Here is an 18471-nt window from a genome sequence, read left to right as displayed (position 1 = left end):
AAACATCTACTTCTGCTTTATTGACTATGCCAAAGCCTTGGACTGTGTGGATCACAATAAACTGTGGAAAATTCTGAAAGAGATGGGAATATCAGACCACCTGACCTGCCTCTTGAGAAATCTCTATGCAGGTCCAGAAGCGACAGTTAGAACTGGACATGGAACAACAGACTGGTTCCAAATAGGAAAAGGAGTACGTCAAGGCTGTATATTATCACCCTGCTTATTTAACTTATATGTAGAGTACATTATGTGAAACGCCTGGCTGGATGAAGCACAAGCTGGAATCAAGATTGCTGGGAGAAATATCAATAACTTCAGATATGCAGATGGCACCACCCTTATGGCAGAAAGTGAAGAACTAAAGAGCCTCTTGATGAAAGTGAAAGAGGAGAGAGAAAAATTTGGCTTAAAATTCAACATTCAGAAAACAAAGATCACGGCATCCACTTCCATCACTTCATGGCAGATAGATGGGAAAACAATGGCTGACTTTATTTTGGGGGGCTCCAAAATCACTGCAGATGGTGACTGCAGCCATGAAATTAAGACACTTGATTCTTGAAAGAAAAGTTATGACCAACCTAGACAGCATATTAAAAATCAGAGACATTACTTTGCAACAAAGGTTCGTTTAGTCAAGGCTATGGTTTTTCGAGTAGTCATGTATGACTGTGAGAGTTGCACTGTAGAGAAAGCTGAGCGCCGAAGAACTGATGCTCTTGAACTGTGGTGCTGGAGAAGACTCTTGAGAGTCCCTTGGACTGCAAGGAGATACAACCACTCCATCCTAAAGGAAATCAGTCCTGAATATTCATTGGAAGGACTGATGCTGAAGCTGAAACTCCAATCCTTTGGCCACCTGATGCGAAGAGCTGACTCATTGGAAAAGACCCTGATGCTGGGAAAGATGGAAGGCAGGAGGAGAAGGGGACGACCGAGGATGAGATGGCTGGATGGCATCGCCAACTCAATGGGCATGAGTTTGAGTAAACTCCTGGAGTTGGTAATGGACAGGGAGGCCTGGCATGCTGCAGTCCATGGGGTCACAAAGATTCAGACACAACTAAGCAACTGAACTGAACTGAACACACAGCAACATGTATAACCAAAACAGAGGAGAATGGAGTGGAGCTATAAGTTTCTATATAATGTTGGAATTAAGTTAACGTAAATCTGAAGTCAATTCTGATAAGACTATAATGTAAACCTTAAAATCATTAAGAGAATTAAAAAAGAAGCTAAAAATCATGAAAGGAATTAAAATATTACCTTAGAAAATACTCAATGCAAAGAAAACAGTAATGCAGGTACAGAAGGACAGAGACATGAGACAGACAGAAAACAAAATGCAAAATGGCAGACATAAATCCAACCACATCCAGAAAGCATTTACTGTGAATGCATTAAGCAATACAACCAAGAGGCAGGGATTGTAGGAGTCAATCAAAAAAGAGCAAGATCGGGTGGGATGATTTGGGAGAATGGCATTCTATCATGTATACTATCATGTAAGAATTGAATCGCCAGTCTATGTCTGACGCAGGATACAGCATGCTTGGGGCTGGTGCGTGGGGATGACCCACGGAGATGTTATGGGGAGGGCGGTGGGAGGGGGGTTCATGTTTGGGAACACATGTAAGAATTAAAGATTTTAAAATTTAAAAAAAAAAATCAATAAAAGCACATTACCATGTACATTAGCAACCAGTAGAGTTAAATACTTAGGTATAAATCTAACTAAATATGTTGTTGTTGTTTTAGTCAAAAAAAAAAAAAGAGCAAGATCAAATTAAATGCTGTCTACAGAAGACACACTTTAGATCCAAAGATACAAATAGGATAAAAATAAGTGGATGGAAAAAGACACTGTGCAAAGAACCACCACTGAAAAACTGAAGCAGACACACTAATATCAGACAGCTTCTAAAATGGTTTTAGAAATGAAGAGGTACGTCTTGTAACAATAAAAGGGTCAGTTCATCAGTAAGATAAAAAAATTACAGACATGGGTTTCCCTGGTGGTTCAGTGGTTAGGAATACACCTTGCAATGCAGGGGACACCAGTTTGGTCCCTGCTCCGGGACGATTCCACATGCCACAGGGCAGCTAAGCCAGCCCATGCCCCAGCCTGTGCTCAGGAACCCGAGAGCCACGACTACTGAGGCCCACACACCCGGAGCCTGTGCTCCGCAACACAGGAGGCCACTGCAGAAGCAGCTCGCGCACTGCGACCAGAGAGTGGGCCCGGCTCTCTGCAGCTGGAGAGCCCAGGCACAGCAACGGAGGCCCAGTGCAACCAGAACCAGATCGGTAGACTTGCGTAAAAATCAAAAGATAAAGAAACTGTCAGTCAGAGAATATATTATAAGATCTTCAAACAGTCTATTAGAAACAAAATCCTTTTATTTGTACTATAAAGAAAATGTAATTTTGCTGTTAACTGTACTTTTTTATTGAAACTTTTATAACTTTGCTTTTAAAATTTCTTATGAAACCATTTGCAAATTACATACTTAATTTAATAAAACACTTTAACCACTTAAAAAAAAAAAAAAAAGAAGTGAATGGCTTGTCCACAGACATTTTAAAAGAATTGTAAACATATGTATGTACCTTATAATAGGGCTTCGAGATACATGAAACAAAACTGATAGAAACAAAGGGAGAAAACACTATTCAACACTAGTTGGAATATTTCAACACTCCATCTTTAATAACGGGCAGAACTAAGCAGAAGAATAACAAAGAAACATAAAACAAGCACACTATACCAATTAGACCTAACAGACATCTAGAGAATACTGCATTCAACAACAGAATACATGTTCTGCTAAAATACACATGAAACACTCCTAAGACAGATCATAGGCTAGGCCATAAAACAAGCATCAACAAATTTAAAAGGATTGCAAGCACACAACGTATGTTCTCTGACCAAAATGAAACTAAATTAGAAATCAATTACAGAAGGAAGTTTAGGAAATTCACAAATATAGGAAATTAACATACTCCTAAATCAATAATAGACCAAAAGAACAAATCAAAAGGAAAATGAGAAAACACTTGAGATGAGTAAAATCAAAAATACAACATATCAAAACTTAACGGGATCAATCAACTGCATGCTTGCAGGAAAATTTACACTTGTAAATGTCCATATTAAGATAAGAAAGAGAAACCATTTTGTATGAATTTGAGATACTTCTTGAATACCATAAAGGGGGACAGGATGCCACAGAAACCTCTGAGGGAGGTAATTAAAAAAAAAAAGTACTTATCCAAAATACAAAACGAATTCCTTCAATTAATTTTAGTTTTTGTGAAGAGAACACAAAGAAAAACTGATCAAAAGATGTAAATAAGCACTTCACAAGAGATATCCAAAAGTCAATAAACTTATGAAAAAATGGTAAACCTTTTAACTCACAGGGAAAATGAAAATGAAAACCAAAAATACCACCTCACATCAGAACACCAAAAATAAATGACAATCCAACTGTCAGTGAGAATACAGAACAATGGGAACTCTCATACACTGTTCATGGGAATGTGAATTGTTATAACCACTTTGGGAAACTGGCAGTATCTACTAATACTATATTGGGCCTATAATCCAGCAAATTTGCTATTAGGTCTAAACTCAATAGAAATTAATAGTATATGAACAGACAGGTACAAATATGTTCACAAAGCATTATTAATAATCAAGAAGTAGAAACAATCCACATCCATCAACAGATTGTATAAATAAACTGTGGTAAATGAATACAAAGTAATACTACAGAGCAATGAAAGTGAACTACAGTTAAGGAATTAACATGGATGAAACTCAAAAACAGGTGAAGCAAAAGCAGCTACAAACAAAATATGTACTGTGTGAGTCCATCTATATTAAGTTCAGAAACAAGCATAATTAAGTCAGAGTAGTGCTTGGCGGGCTACAGCCCATGGGGTCGCAAAGAGTCAGACAGGACTAAGGGACTAAGCACAGCACAGCGCTAGCTCTGGAGGGAGGGGGGAAGGCAACAAACGGCTGGAGAGGAGAGAGCTCTGGAACGCCGCCAGTGTTGTTCTTGACCGAGTGCTAGTTACACACATCATGGTTTACAGCAGCTCACTGAGCATCAGTTTGTCTGTGTTTTCTGTATTAATATTATGCTTAAATAATGAAAACTAAAGCACCACATAACATCAAAAAATAAAATCAACTGAATCATAGTAAAATTAGAGTGCTTGAACCTTAGACAGTATTAATTTTTTGAAGACTGAGCTTTTGATATAAATATTAAGTTCAATCTCACAAGCAATGAAGACTTATCAACTGAAACAAGATGATACCATTTGAAAACAGTTAAAGCGGAGGAAACCCAGCTAATTCCCTTCTCTAGGGAATACTCTGTTCGCACCTACTGACAGAAATACAATTACCTTCCTTCTCACTTTTCCTTTTTAAGAAACCTTCCTTTACAGTCCTAGAAAGGGTTGCTCTATGATCCACAGAACAGTGCAACCATGGTTCCTGAATTTCCGTCTAACTAGGTTCTAAGAGATACTCAGCCCTATATCCTTCTAATAACAAATTTGTGTTGCTACAGTTCGTTTCTAGGAACCAAATGACCAACGGATATAACACCATGATATAGGATATGTTATAACCATGTTGTATAATAGTTCTGTTTACATCAGAAGTTGAAAATTGGCAACTTCAGACTGTTTTATCTGATCCACGAAGTGTTGTTTTTTTTTAAAGTATAAATTACATGTTATGAATTACAATCTTCCTCACTAGACTTTAGCCAAACTCCTAGGAGGCAAGTACTGGGTTGCCATTCCCTTCTCCAGGAGATCTTCCCGACCCAGGGATTGAGCCTGGGTCTCCCACATTGCAGGCAAATTCTTAACCATCTGAGCTACCAGGGAAGCCCCATTATACAAGAGTTCTGTTTATATCAGAAGTTGAAAATTGGCAACTCATGAACTGTTTCATCTGACCCACAAAGTGGTTTCTGTTTTAAGTATAAAGTACATGTTATGAATTACAGTCCTCCTCACTAGACTTTGGCCACGCTTCTAGGAGGAGAGGACTATTATCTTTTATATCTTTGTTTTTCCCAGTGCTGGGCTCTAGGTCCAAAAATACATGCAGAATGATTAAACAAACTATGCCAACAGGTATCTATAAAATTCTAGAACTCTGACAACTGATTAATTTCTGAGAAACTAAACAACAAACTTTAAAATCCTAGTAATCCAATAGGGAAAACAATAATGACAATACACATTAAATGATACTTTTAAAAATCATGCGCTTTTGTCCAGTAAAACAAATCTTTAAAATGTAAAATAAAGAAATCAAAGGAAGAAAATTTTTATGTAAAATAAATGTCACAATATTATATAGTGAAAAGAAATGAGATTAACAATTATAATTATCACTTAAAATCTGCCTCTGTCATACACAACCCTGCCAGAATTCTTCAACAAGCCATGGAGACAATCCATGTCAAGTGTGCTCTGGCCAAAAGAGCTCAATGCAGATAGTTCCTGTTCCCTATTCTTGACATTTTCAAAAAGGAGAAAAATTTTTAATTCTAAAGTATCCTTGTATCTTTAACATTTACCGACTGGTTCAGTTCAGTTCAGTTGTTCAGCTGTGTCCAGCTCTTTGTGACCCCATGAATCACAGCACGCCAGGCCTCCCTGTCCATCACCATCTCCCGGAGTTCACCCAAACTCACGTCCATCGAGTCAGTGATGCCATCCAGCCATCTCATCCTCTCTCGTCCCCTTCTCCTCCTGCCCCCAGTCCCTCCCAGCATCAGAGTCTTTTCCAATGAGTCAACTCTTCGCATGAGGTGGCCAAAGTACTGGCGTTTCAGCTTTAGCATCATTCCTTCCAAAGAACACCCAGGACTGATCTCCTTTAGGATGGACTGGTTGGATCTCCTTGTAGTCCAAGGGACTCTCAAGAGTCTTCTCCAACACCACAGTTCAAAAGCATCAATTCTTCGGCGCTCAGCTTTCTTCACAGTCCAACTTTCACATCCATACATGACCAGTGGAAAAACCATAGCCTTGACTAGATGGACCTTTGTTGGCAAAGTAATGTCTCTGCTTTTGATTATGCTATCTAGGTTGGTCATAACTTTCCTTCCATGCCACAAATTTCACATTTAATTCTCACAACCTTATGAAACAGTTACTACTTCTTATTCCATCCTACAATCAAGAAAATCTAGGAATTTCCTGGCGGTCCAGTGTTTAGAACTCACTTCCACTGCATGGGGCATGGAGTGGATCCTGGCTGGAGGAACCAGGATCCTGAAAGCCTCAGCAACCTCATGGACTGCAGCATGCCAGGCTTCCCTGTCCTTCACTATCTCCTGGACCTTGTTCAAATTCACGTCCACTGAGTCAGTGATGCTATTTTACCATCTCATCCTCTGCCACCTCCTTCTCCTTTTGCCGTCGATCTTTCCCAGCATCAAGGTCTTTTCCAATCAATCAGCTCTTCATATCAGGTAGCTAAAGTATTGGAGGTTCACCATCAGTCCTTCCAATGAATATTCAGGGTTGACTTCCTTTAGGATTGACTGGTTTGTTCTCTCTGCAGTCCAAGGGACTCTCAAGAGTTTTCTACAACAACACAATTCTAAAGAATCAGTTCTTCAGCGCTCAGCCTTCTTTATGGTCTAATTCTCACATCTGGACATGACTACTGGAAAAACCATAGCGTTGACTATGTGGACCTTTACTGGCAAAGTGATGTCTCTGCTCTTTAATATGCTGTCTAGGTCATAGCTTTCCTTTCAAGGAGTAACCGTCTTTCAATTTCAAAGATTTTTAAATAGTGAGAATAAAAAAAATAATAAAGCATTTGATAAATTGGATTAGACATATGTTCAGTGTGAGGATCTCAATCCTTTTGTTAACTAAAAAGCGTGTGTTAGTCAGTCGCTCAGTGGTGTCTGACTCTTTGTGACCACATGGACTGTGGCTCACCAGGCTCCTCTGTCCATGGGATTCTCCAGGCAAGAGTACTGGAGTGGGTTGCCATTTCCTTCTCCAGGGGATCTTCCTGACCCAGTGATCAAACCTGGGTCTCCTGTATTGGAGGCAGACTCTTTACTCTCTGAGCCATCAGGGAAACTTTTGTTAACTGAAAGGCATTGTGTTAACAATATTTAAGCCTAGCAATCCCCAGGATGAGCTGAACCTTCCCTGGTTCAAAAAGACATGCCTAACTCATACATCACTGCTATACAAGCTGAATACAATTCTTTAAATAATAATTGGGCAATAGGTATCAAAAGCCCTTAACTGTTTCACACTTTTTGCCTTGATATTCCATGACTGAGAATCATCTTAGGGGTTGGGAGAAACTTTTACTCAGAGAGAGTCACTATATTAATATCTATTATAGCCAAAAAGAAAAGTTAAAGAAAAAGGAAAGAAATAACCTAAACAACTAAATACAGTAGTTAAGATGTTTTTGTTCACCATGGTCCACTATTCAGGAAAACTCTCACCTAATCGGTGATCTTCAGGGATCTGTTAATCACGGCTTTCTGTGGATTCCCCAACTCATCCTATCTACAGCCATAGTGGCCACTTTGCTGTACTTCATCTCCCAGCTACCAATGACTGGTTAAGGAATTGACAATCACAATACATCGGCATCAACCCAGAACTGGTATGCGGACATCAGGAAAAAGTTTGTCTTTCAAGTGTAGTTGCTAAGCCAAAAAGCATGTGACTGTGGCTCCAGAAACAAGAGGCTAGAAAAACCCAGATATGGAGTCAAAGACGCTCAGTGACATCATTTGAGACTTTGGATCTAAGCTGCTTCCAAAGCTATTCCATCCTTCATTCCCTCCACATTTACTATTCTCAATTATGTGAACCAGTAAATTCTTTAACTTACCAAAGCTTGTGGTAAGTTTTTATCACAGGTAAGCAAAAGAATCATGATTAACACACTACCAAAAGAAGAATGGTTAAATAAAATACACGGAGTACATCTATTCGGTATCTTTGTGGATAAAATTCAATGGAATAACGCTGACAGAACAGCACAAACTGTTAAGAGATGCACTCAGGAGCCCAGTCTGAATCTCGACTCTACTACATATTCTCATGTGTCCCTGGTTCAATCAGTTAACCTCTCTGTGCTTTCATTTCCTCATCTGTAAAACAGGGACTCAATAATACCTACTGCATGATCATTGGAAGTAAATGAGTTACAATTTACAAAGTTCCTAAAACAAGTCCTACCATTAAGTATATGTATCTTTTAAACAAATGAGGTTATATACATACATACATATATGTGGGCTTCCCTGGTGGCTCAGATGGTGAAGAATCTGTATACATTGCAGGAGACCTGGGTTCAGTCCCTGGGTAGGGAAGATCCCCTGGAGAAGGGAATGGCTACCCAGTCCAGTATTCCTGCCTGGAGAATTCCACAGACAGAGGAGCCATGTGATCATAAAGAGCCAGACACGACTGAGTGACTAACACTTTCACTTTCATATATATATAAATAATAATATATACACAAAGTAATTTCACTGATTTTTTTTTAATCTGTGCACAGAAAAAGGAAAAACTATGTTTTTTAAAAAAGCAAAAATACCCTACTTGTCAAAAAAGAAGAAAAAAACAAAGAAACATGCCTCAGGTCTTATGAAAGACAGGATGACTCTGACTGGCTTCATACAAATCCCCTGACATTCTCCAGAGGCACCATAGCTGTATTTACCATCAGACAGGAAGCACATACATAGTGTCAAGGGCAGAGTTAACGCAATGTATGCCATATAACTATAACAGCAAGTACCAGGTTAAAGCTTAATTTAAACCTAGAAGAATGTCATTTCACCAACTAAACTAGTTTCCAAGGAAAGATACAAACTTATGAGCACAACCAACTCTTAATGCGTACGTGTGCGTGCTCAGCTGTGTCCAATTCTTTGGGACCCTATGGACTGTAGCCCACCTGGCTCCTCTGTCCATGGGCTTTTCCAGGCAGGAATACTGAGGTGAGTTGCTGTGCCCTCCTCGAGGGGATCTTCCTAACCCAGGGATTGAACCCAAGTCTCCTGCACTGCGGCAGACTCTTTACTGACTGAGCCATCTGGGAAGCCCCATGTCATCCCCTAAAACTGCTCATATTTGGCTTTATACTGCATCTGTAGAATACAAGCATTTTAACTTAAATAGAGGTACATAACCTGTCGTCTTGATATTCACAAATTTCAAACCTAATAATGAAGCCACATTGAGAAGATTTGTTTCACAACCCACCACTTGTTTCAGCTCTGCATCTTTCTACATCATGCTTTGAATTCCTATTAAACCATTCAAATTCTGTCGCTCGTTAGATATACTAAGTAATACATGTTATCAAGAGATCTGTTTTGTATGCAATAAAGTAATTAAAGCTTTAAGTGTTTTTTAAAAACACTTCCTGTAAGATGAACCAGGCTGAGAGTCAGGCCTTCTTTCCATTCCATAATGAACACTAAATCATCTGCCACTAAAGCATCTCAATTTTGTTGAGCGCCTCATGCACCAGGTTAAAACCCTTCACAATAAGTGGGCTTTGAAAATTCTCCATTCAAATTCTAATGTTCATTTGTTACAACTGTGGTGAGCTTATGAGGCCAAAATATTAAGATAAATGGCATTCCAATTTAATTATTATACATGAAAATAAGATTTTTCATTAGTATACTTCTAACACTTTTCATAAAATTTAAGATTTGCACAAACTGATTTTGAATTTTTCATTTTTTAAATCCTATCTCCATACACATACAAAATTCATGCCAAAAAAAAAAAAAAAGTTTATCAGTAAACTGAATGAGCCAAAATGACTGATTAGTAAATTAAAATTTTTTACGGAAAAACTAAGAAATTACTCAAAATGAAATCTTGGGCAATATATCCCAGTGGTTAAAATGCAGACAATTAAAATCTCAGCTCTAACATTTACTACTGTGTGTCACACTGGTCAAGTTTCTTTACTTCTCTGGGCTTTGGTTCCTCATAGGCAAAATGAAAATAACTGTATATACCTCAAATAGTTAATGAGAATTAAATGAATTTACATGTACAAACAATAAACTTTAGCTACTATTGTTACCATTATCACTCTCTAAAATATAACTTGCCTATAAATTACAAACATGAGAGTCTTCCTGGGTCTGAAATATGTATATATTAAGTATAAAATCATTCAGTTTTAAAAAATAAAAAAACTTTAACAGTCCTTAGACAAAACTTTCTGTTAGATGCCAACTCTATAGAGGACATCCTACTATGCACTGAGAACATGGAAATGAACAAAATAGAGTCTCTGAATTCAAGACCTTTCTGTAGAGTAGGCAAAAAAAAAAAAGTCTATAATAAAAGGTATAATCACAGAGGTGCTATGAAACAAACAAGAATTGTCTGTAGGACACAACAGAACACTATGCCTTCCCAAGTGGCGCTAGTGGTAAAGAACCCGCTTGCCAACACAGGAGACGTGAGAGACGCAGGTTCGATCCTTAGGTGGGCAAGATCCCTTGGAGGGAATGCTCAGTTCAGTCGCTCAGTTGTGTCCGACTCTTTGCAACCCCATGAATCGCAGCACGCCAGGCCTCCCTGTCCATCACCATCTCCCAGAGTTCACTCAGACTCACGTCCGTCGAGTCAGTGATGCCATCCAGCCATCTCATCCTCTCTCGTCCCCTTCTCCTCCTGCCCCCAATCCCTCCCAGCATCAGAGTCTTTTCCAATGAGTCAACTCTTCACATGAGGTGGCCAAAGTACTGGAGTTTCAGCTTTAGCATCATTCCTTCCGAAGAAATCCCAGGGCTGATCTCCTTCAGGATGGACTGGCTGGATCTCTTTGCAGTCCAAAGGACTCTCAAGACTCTTCTCCAATGCCACAGTTCAAAAGCACCAATTCTTCAGCACTCAGCTTTCTTCACAGTCCAACTCTCACATCCATACATGACCACTGGGAAAACCATAGCCTTGACTAGACGGGAGGGAATGCTAACCCACTCCAATATTCTTGCCTGGAGAATCCCATGGACAGAGAAGCCTTGTCGGCTAGTGTCCACAGGCTTGCAGAGAGTCATACAAGACTGAAGCGACTTAGCACACATGCACAAATAGACACTAAGGAACAGAGACATCTAACTAGGGGGAGCAGGGGAAACACTCTAGAAAGAATTTCTGAGGAACAATCACCTAGCTCCGTCACTTCAGGACACCATATTGCTATTTACATAATTTACACAATTTACACAGCTTATAACATATTCATAATAGTGTTTTAGAATGCAGATCAATAAAAAGACAAGATCACCTAGCACACTACTACTTAACTATGCTCATAAACAAACTTAACAATCTTTTGGTAATAATGAAGATGACTATCTTAACAAATTAGAACATAACCTTGAAAAAGTCACACTGCTTCCTCAAAAAAAAATTTTACCAATAAATAAAAGCTACAAACTTTCCTCCACTAAATTATAATTAAACTGATGTCAAAGAATATTTTTCAGCTGTTAAAGACCTCTGAAGGATTTCAATTCAACCCCCTCATTTTACCGATTTAGAGGAGCCACAAAGTATAATGGGAAAGCAGTAAGGTGAAAATCAGAAAACTGCATCTTGGTCCCAACTCTCCTAGAGTAAAAGTCTGGGCAAAGTTTCCTCACCGGTAAAATAAGAAGTTTGAATCCAATTGTTTCCAGGGTCCTTTTCAGCTCTATAATTCTCATGTTATGAAACTGAAGCCGATAAGCAACTTGCCCAAACATCACCTAGCTAGTTAAGGGCAAAGTAGGGACACTTGTTTTCCAATTATCAATGCACTTTCTCTTTTGCAGCATACTGCTTCTCCTACTTCATAACACCATTCCTCTAAACTATTCTAAGATATGTGGAAATTATTAAAGAGAACGAAGGAGTTTACAAAACTAAATGACTTATTCCTATAGTTCTTTTGTAGAAAATGAGTTTTAAATCTAAATGAAACAAATACATGAAGTCTCAAGCTCTGTGTCACTTACTTCACTGAAGCTGACCTCAGGAAAGTTAAAGGAGTTTATCCTTAAACTTCCGAGTACCTAAAATCTAACCTTTCAATACATTTCATAGAAGAGACTATGTTCCATACTAAATTAAAATATGAATTGTTATAGATAATCATAACTATTACATGCATACTTCTCTGAATAAGATGAGAATTAAAATTCTTTTTATGTTCTGGCTATAATATGCACTTTTTATTCACGACAGATCAATTTAAACACTTACTTTTCCTTTAGGTATCCTTTTTTCAGACTCTCTAGCTTTTAAACCATTAGATTAAGCACATTACTTCTGAAATCACATAAACAATTAAAAATAAAAGACTATACAGAATGCTGATAGTTCCCCTTTTAAAACTGAAAATCAGCCCCCAGTAGTACAACTCTACTAAACTATATCATAAGCAGCATCTGATTCCCTAAAATGTCTTCAAAGCTTATTATATTTTGCAGGGAATTATTCAAGATTTCAGGAAGATTGACAGTGTTGATTCCAGAAAATACAGGAAAATCTGCAGAAGAAAAGCACAATAAAAATGCAAAACAGCAATAAAGTCAACAGCAGTTTCATACTACTGAAATTTGAGGATTTTCAAAAACATTTATGGATATATAAGTAGTTTAACTACATTTACAAATTTTCAAAGAATCACAGAATGTTTGCATTTTTTAATTGGACGGGACCTTAAGTCACTTAATCCAATAGCACGCAAAGAAAGAATCTATTGGATTTATCTCCACCCCACCCCAAAAGTCCATGTACATGGGCGTGCTCAGTCATGCCCAGCTCCTCTTTGTAACCCTACACACTGTAGCCTGCCAGGATCCTCTGTCCATGGGATTCTCCAGGCAAGAATACTGGAGTCGGTTGCCATTTCCTTCTCCAGGGGATCTTCAGGGATCAAACCCACGTCTCTTATGTCTTCTGCACCAGCAGTGTAGTCTGCTTTAAATTCTCATGAATATTTCAAGAGACAGGTCTTTCCATTGCTGGTCAAGTCTAGTTGTTCCACAGTTCTTACATTCTTATCAAAACAATACAGAATTCATTCTATGCCTTTGCAATTTTCACCTGCTAGTTTATCTTCTGTAACAGCATAATAAATACATTCTCTTCTATTTGTTTTTGAAATATCTGAAAACAGCTATACTCTTCCCCACCCTTCAACTAGTCTCTTGCTGAGTCTAAATGTATGGTCCACAGATTTCTTGTGCGCCTTGAAGACACTTCTGGGATAAAATGTACTTCCACATTGCAAGTAACCTTTAAAAACAACAGCCAACTGTTGAATTTTGGTGTAATATCAAAGAATAACTTCCCCAAAGGCTAGTAAAATAGTTCTTTTCTAAGTACATATCTATGTGAAATTGGGTTCTCAACACATGCCTCAATCAAAATATATCTCAACAGACAGAAAGAAGAAAATCCAGCTACCTTGTAGTATGCCAGAAATTAAAGTGGTTTGTAAAAATATAAAACAATTCCACTAGTCTCACTGAAGTTTTTGTTTTAGAATATTTATTCATCATTTTAAAATTCGTTAACATGTAATCAAATTGTTATTTTTAGATAAATAAATGTTTCTGAAGTTATTTTGTTACAAATATAGTAAATACCAAGTCATAACCCACATAAAATCTCTTAGAGACCTGAATTAATTAAGGGAGTAAAGGGGGTCCTGAGACCAAAAAGGTTAAAACATAACCTATTTCTCAGGGGCAGATTTCCAGGCTTCCATCTTGAATTTCCCTTTCTCTAATACATAAAAATGCCTCTGTAAGGGAGGCGCCTACCACATATCTATGCATTCATGAGCTAGAATCCTTAAACATACAACTCGGTCTTGCTGCAGCAGGTGACTTCAGAAGTCTTGCTGCAGCAGGTGACTTCAAAAAATTAAAGCGCCATCTGATATATAACTTTTAACATCTTCCTACAGGTATTACGCAATCATCTGGAATCAAATACTTTTAACTCTTCTGTCTAAAGATGCAGTCTGTAAATACAGAAACAGAGAGCAAGTTTATGACTATGATATTATCTTTTTGGCCAAACTATTTTTGCTATTTATATAAAAGTAAAAAGCAAATTATTTATATCTGGAAAAATGGAATAAAAAAGACACATCTTTTGTATAACCATTTATTTGACTCACAGCAGTAACCCATTCAAAAGTACCTATGTACTGATATGGAAAAAAAAATCTATTCATCTAGCCAACACATACCTAGGCCTCAGCAAACAAAACTGACCTTATCTGAAAATTTCTTAACTTCTCACATCCTTATTCACAGAATTATTAGAAGATAAAGTGGGATAGAGAATTTAGCCACAGGTTTAAAAGATCCACTGTGAAACCTAGAGCTACACTGCTGAGCATCTCTCAGAGAATTTTAAGACTGATAAAGGAAAAGCTTTGGAACTCCAAGAAAAGAAATTATTAATAGTCTGCGTGTGTTAGTCACTCAGTCGTGTCCGACTCTTCACGACCCTATGGACTGTAGCCCACCAGGCTCTTTGGTCCACAGGCAAGAATACTGGAGTGGGTTGCCATTTCCTTCTCCAATTAATAGTCTACACTCTACCATACAAATTCCTGAATTCCAATAAATTCCTAAATCTTATGATTTAGGCTTATGGATAAGATACTTATGGTATATCTTTTAAAATAGCCCATTTTCAAAGTTAAGTTTGCTTAAAAGGAGTTCATCACATATATAACTTTATATGTGTACATATACATGTGTATCTCTTTTAAGTTTAAAATTTTATATTCTCTATTACATTAAATTGGCTCAATTTTTCAAGAAACAAAGTTTGTTCTCTCCTTGATACATACACTCAAGTTCCATTAATAGTAATGCTTTTCACTAGCTATCAGTCACCAGCAATTAAAGCTATCAAATTTGGATTTCCCTGGTGGCTCAGTGGTAAGGAATCCTCCTGTCAATGCAGGGGACATGGGTTCAATCCCTGGTCCAGGAAGATCCCACATCCTGCGAAGCAGCTAAACCCGAGCACCAGGATTACTTACCCCATGCTCTGTAACAAGAGAAGCCACAGCAGTGAGAAGCCTGTGGACCCTAACCAAGAGTAGCACCAGCTCATCGAAACCAGAAAAAAGCCCGCACAGCAACAAAGACTCCGCACAGCCAAAAATAATTTTTTTTAAAAAAAGCTCTCAATTTACATTAATTTATACAACAGACTAATGTTACCTGGAAAAGATGCTAAGCACTTATTAAAAATAAAAACTGGGATCCCACTCAATAGACAATGGTAACACCTTGATTCCTAGGGCTTCATATATGTAATTAGTGCTTGCATTGGTGAAATCTGAAACAACAGCTTCAAGATGAATACATAACCCTACAGAGCATTAAAAGTTTTTAACTTATTTCCTGGTTGTTAAAAAAAAAAAAAGCAATATACCACTGTCACCGTACAGGTACTTGGGTGTGAAGTATAACTTACACAACAGCATGTCTTGTTATTTCATAAATTGAGACTAATATTTGGGTTACATAAAAATCCAAACTGCTGGAAAAAAATTCACCTTATTTGGAAGTTCAAGCTAAATTATTCCAATCTTTTAAAATTTTAAAACATCAGGAAAAGTGCAGAACAGTGTGAAAGTTTTTTAATGAGTTGAAGTAGCCTCTAAAGTTCACAATCTAGATTCTACAGGCCCAAAATTACTAACACTGATTACAGATGTTAACAGAGGAACAATTCAACACTACGTCCTCGTGAACAAGTGCAGTGCTTGGCTCACAAAAAATGTCTCAATAAATATTTAAGAAACGAATAATTTTTTAAAAAGGTATAGCCTTTAAAAAAGTCTTTCCCAAGACATCATTGACTATCACTCATTATACTATCATTCCTAACAGTACCAGTTAGCATCCTAATGAAAGTACAGACAAAAGTAAAAGCATGCTAAAAGCACCAACTGCTGTTCACAAAACAGATTTTAAGACATTCATTTACAGATTTTCAAGTGAAGAAAGAAAAATCACCAGGTGTACTAAATTTGGGTTAGTCAATAAATAAACTTTTATCTTCTAATAATCAGTACTCAGGGTTGGGGGTGAGATGGAAAGAGGAAATGTCTGTCAAAGTATTCAGAACGCTTAATGGATGCCATAAATCAAATCTTCCCATGAATTTTCCAGAGCAAATTCATGCCAATCTTTGAGCCTATTGTCACTTTCACACATGCTCACAGGAACAAAATGACAAAGAAAGCTATGCCTGAACCACTGGATTCAGGGCACAAACCACCTGACTAACAAATGTCAAGGCTCTGAGTCGTACATACTGATAGATATTTTCAAAATAAATTAATCCCACCGACTCCTACATAAATCAAAGCTCTTGGTATCTTTAAAGGATTCTCTAGACTACTGGACTTCCCGACGTTTTTTCGAAAATGTGGCTACAATCTTCCTGGGTGACACAACTGCCCGTGAACAACCCATTTACCAATTGCTCATGAATACCGCTAAACGTTTTCCAGACAAAAGAACGTTAAACGCGATTCTACACACATTTATTCTTCCCCCATACATATGTGTTCTCCTAAATTTAATTTTACGTCGTATACTTAAAGTTAAATACAGCAAGTTAAAATTTTAGTCAAAAGCACTCCGGTGTCTCACTAGCTGTGTAACTGCTACATCTGGTGGCAGCACACTTGCATGCAGGAAGCCAGAAAACTTAGAAAACAATTGTAACCGATCTGGTGAGTGTGTGCAGTAACCTTTACGCAGCGATTTCCCACAAAACCCACGACCCTGTCGGAGAAGAATAGTAGTCTACTTGCAACAGAGAGGTAACACAAATATGCAGGAGGTGATGGCGAAGCAAAGTTGCAACCATCTGGGTGGTTTTAAAAGCCTGCCCACGAATCGGTCTCTAGTTTAAACTGCTCGGGGTGGGGGTGGCGGGGCAGGCCAGGGATCAAAGTCGGCTTTGATAATTTCAGCGGCTCTACCCAAAAGGCAGAGATCTTGCCAGCGAGGGGCATCCTCCAGGTCCCGGGCAACAGAGCTCGCAGAGCGGGGACCGCCTCTAGGGGAGGAGTGCGCGAGGGAAGGGGAGGGGGCTCGAGGATGAATGCTTCACCGAGAGGGAAAACCCACCAGAGACCGGAGGCCGGGAGGTTAAGAGTACTGAGAGGACTAGCAAATGGAGCAGAAAGGGGCTCGCGTCCGGGGTCAGGCTTCCCACCCTAGCAGGACTGGCTCTTAGGAACCCCAAGCGAGTCTGTGCGCCGCGCCGCGCCCCGTCCCCTCCAGCGCGCACCCCTCCGTCCCTCTTCTCCGCCACCCGCGAACCACCACCCACAGCCGGAGCACTACCTCCCCGGGGCCGGGCGGCCTCGCGTCCACCTCGTCCCCCTCCCCCACCCCGGGGTCGCGGGAAGGAGACCCGGGGGCGCGCGGGCAGCGGCGCGGGGAAGGGAGGCCCGCGAGCGGGCGCGGGCGCGACGGCACTTACCTTCCCTGGGCCTCCCGGATGGCGGCGTGTGATTCAGCAGGGACCTGGCCGCCGCCGCCGAGCCCGGGGTTGGAGACGTGGAGAGCTGGGACCAAGATGGCGGCCCCTCCAAACTTCCACTGCTACTTTGGACACTCATCAAGCTACTTTCTGGGAACCCGACTCCCCCCCTGCGACGGCAGCGGCGGCAACGGCACCGGCACCCGCCTCCGTCATGGCGGGGGCCGCGCTGAGGGCGAGGAGGAGAGCGAGGGGCAGGGAGGGGAGAGTCAAGGGGATGGGGGAGGAAACCAAGAAGGGGGGAGGTGGGGAGGGTAGAGGTGAGGGGAGGAGAGGGGACGGGGAGGAGGAAAAGCGGGAGAAGTCAGGGAGCCGGCGGGCGCGCCGGGGAAGAGGCGGAGGGAAGGAGCGCCGCGGCGGAGGCGTCGAGGGGGCGCCCGCTGGGGCCGGGGTCGGAGCGCGGGCGGAGCGCGGGCTGCGCCAGCCGAGAAGACTTCCGCGGGCGGAACCTGCCGGCACCTCTGCAGTGCGTCGGCCCCCGGCGTCGCCCGGGTGGCGGCGGCGGCGGCGGGCGGTGGGTGGCGGCTGAGGCGGCGGGGTAACCTCTGCATCAGTTACGGGCGGCGGCGGCGTCACGCGCCGCCTGTGCAAACACTATCGCGAGGCTCCTGCGCCTCCGGTAGCGGCGGCGGCGGCGGCGGCCGCGGGACCAGGCTTGGGGGAGGGACCTGCCAGGGGTTGGGGGCGGGGGGGACTGGGGAGGGAACGAGTGCGCGAGGGAGGAGACGCGGGCGCTGGGCGCTCCGGGCGCACCCGCGGATCGCTGCTCGGCGCGGGAGCCCGGGGCCGGCAGACTGGTGTGCGCCGGGG

The 18471-nt window shown here is 40.6% G+C and overlaps 1 protein-coding gene across 1 annotated transcript in view; it reads right to left on the bottom strand.

Moving 5' to 3' along the window:
- The window catches only part of TLK1 (tousled like kinase 1), a 174860-nt gene extending 157120 nt beyond the window's left edge, over positions 1-17740 (bottom strand). The window contains exon 1 of the mRNA XM_052659646.1: positions 17602-17740. Within this exon, the coding sequence (XP_052515606.1) occupies positions 17602-17740 (139 nt within the window). The remainder of the gene's footprint in view (positions 1-17601) is intronic.
- Between the last annotated feature and the right edge of the window lie 731 nt (positions 17741-18471).

This window comes from Budorcas taxicolor, chromosome 2, assembly GCF_023091745.1.
Source record: "Budorcas taxicolor isolate Tak-1 chromosome 2, Takin1.1, whole genome shotgun sequence".
NCBI classification, from domain to species: Eukaryota; Metazoa; Chordata; class Mammalia; order Artiodactyla; family Bovidae; genus Budorcas; species Budorcas taxicolor.
Note: the sequence above shows the minus strand (reverse complement) of the source record. Positions and strands in the feature narration are given on the sequence as shown.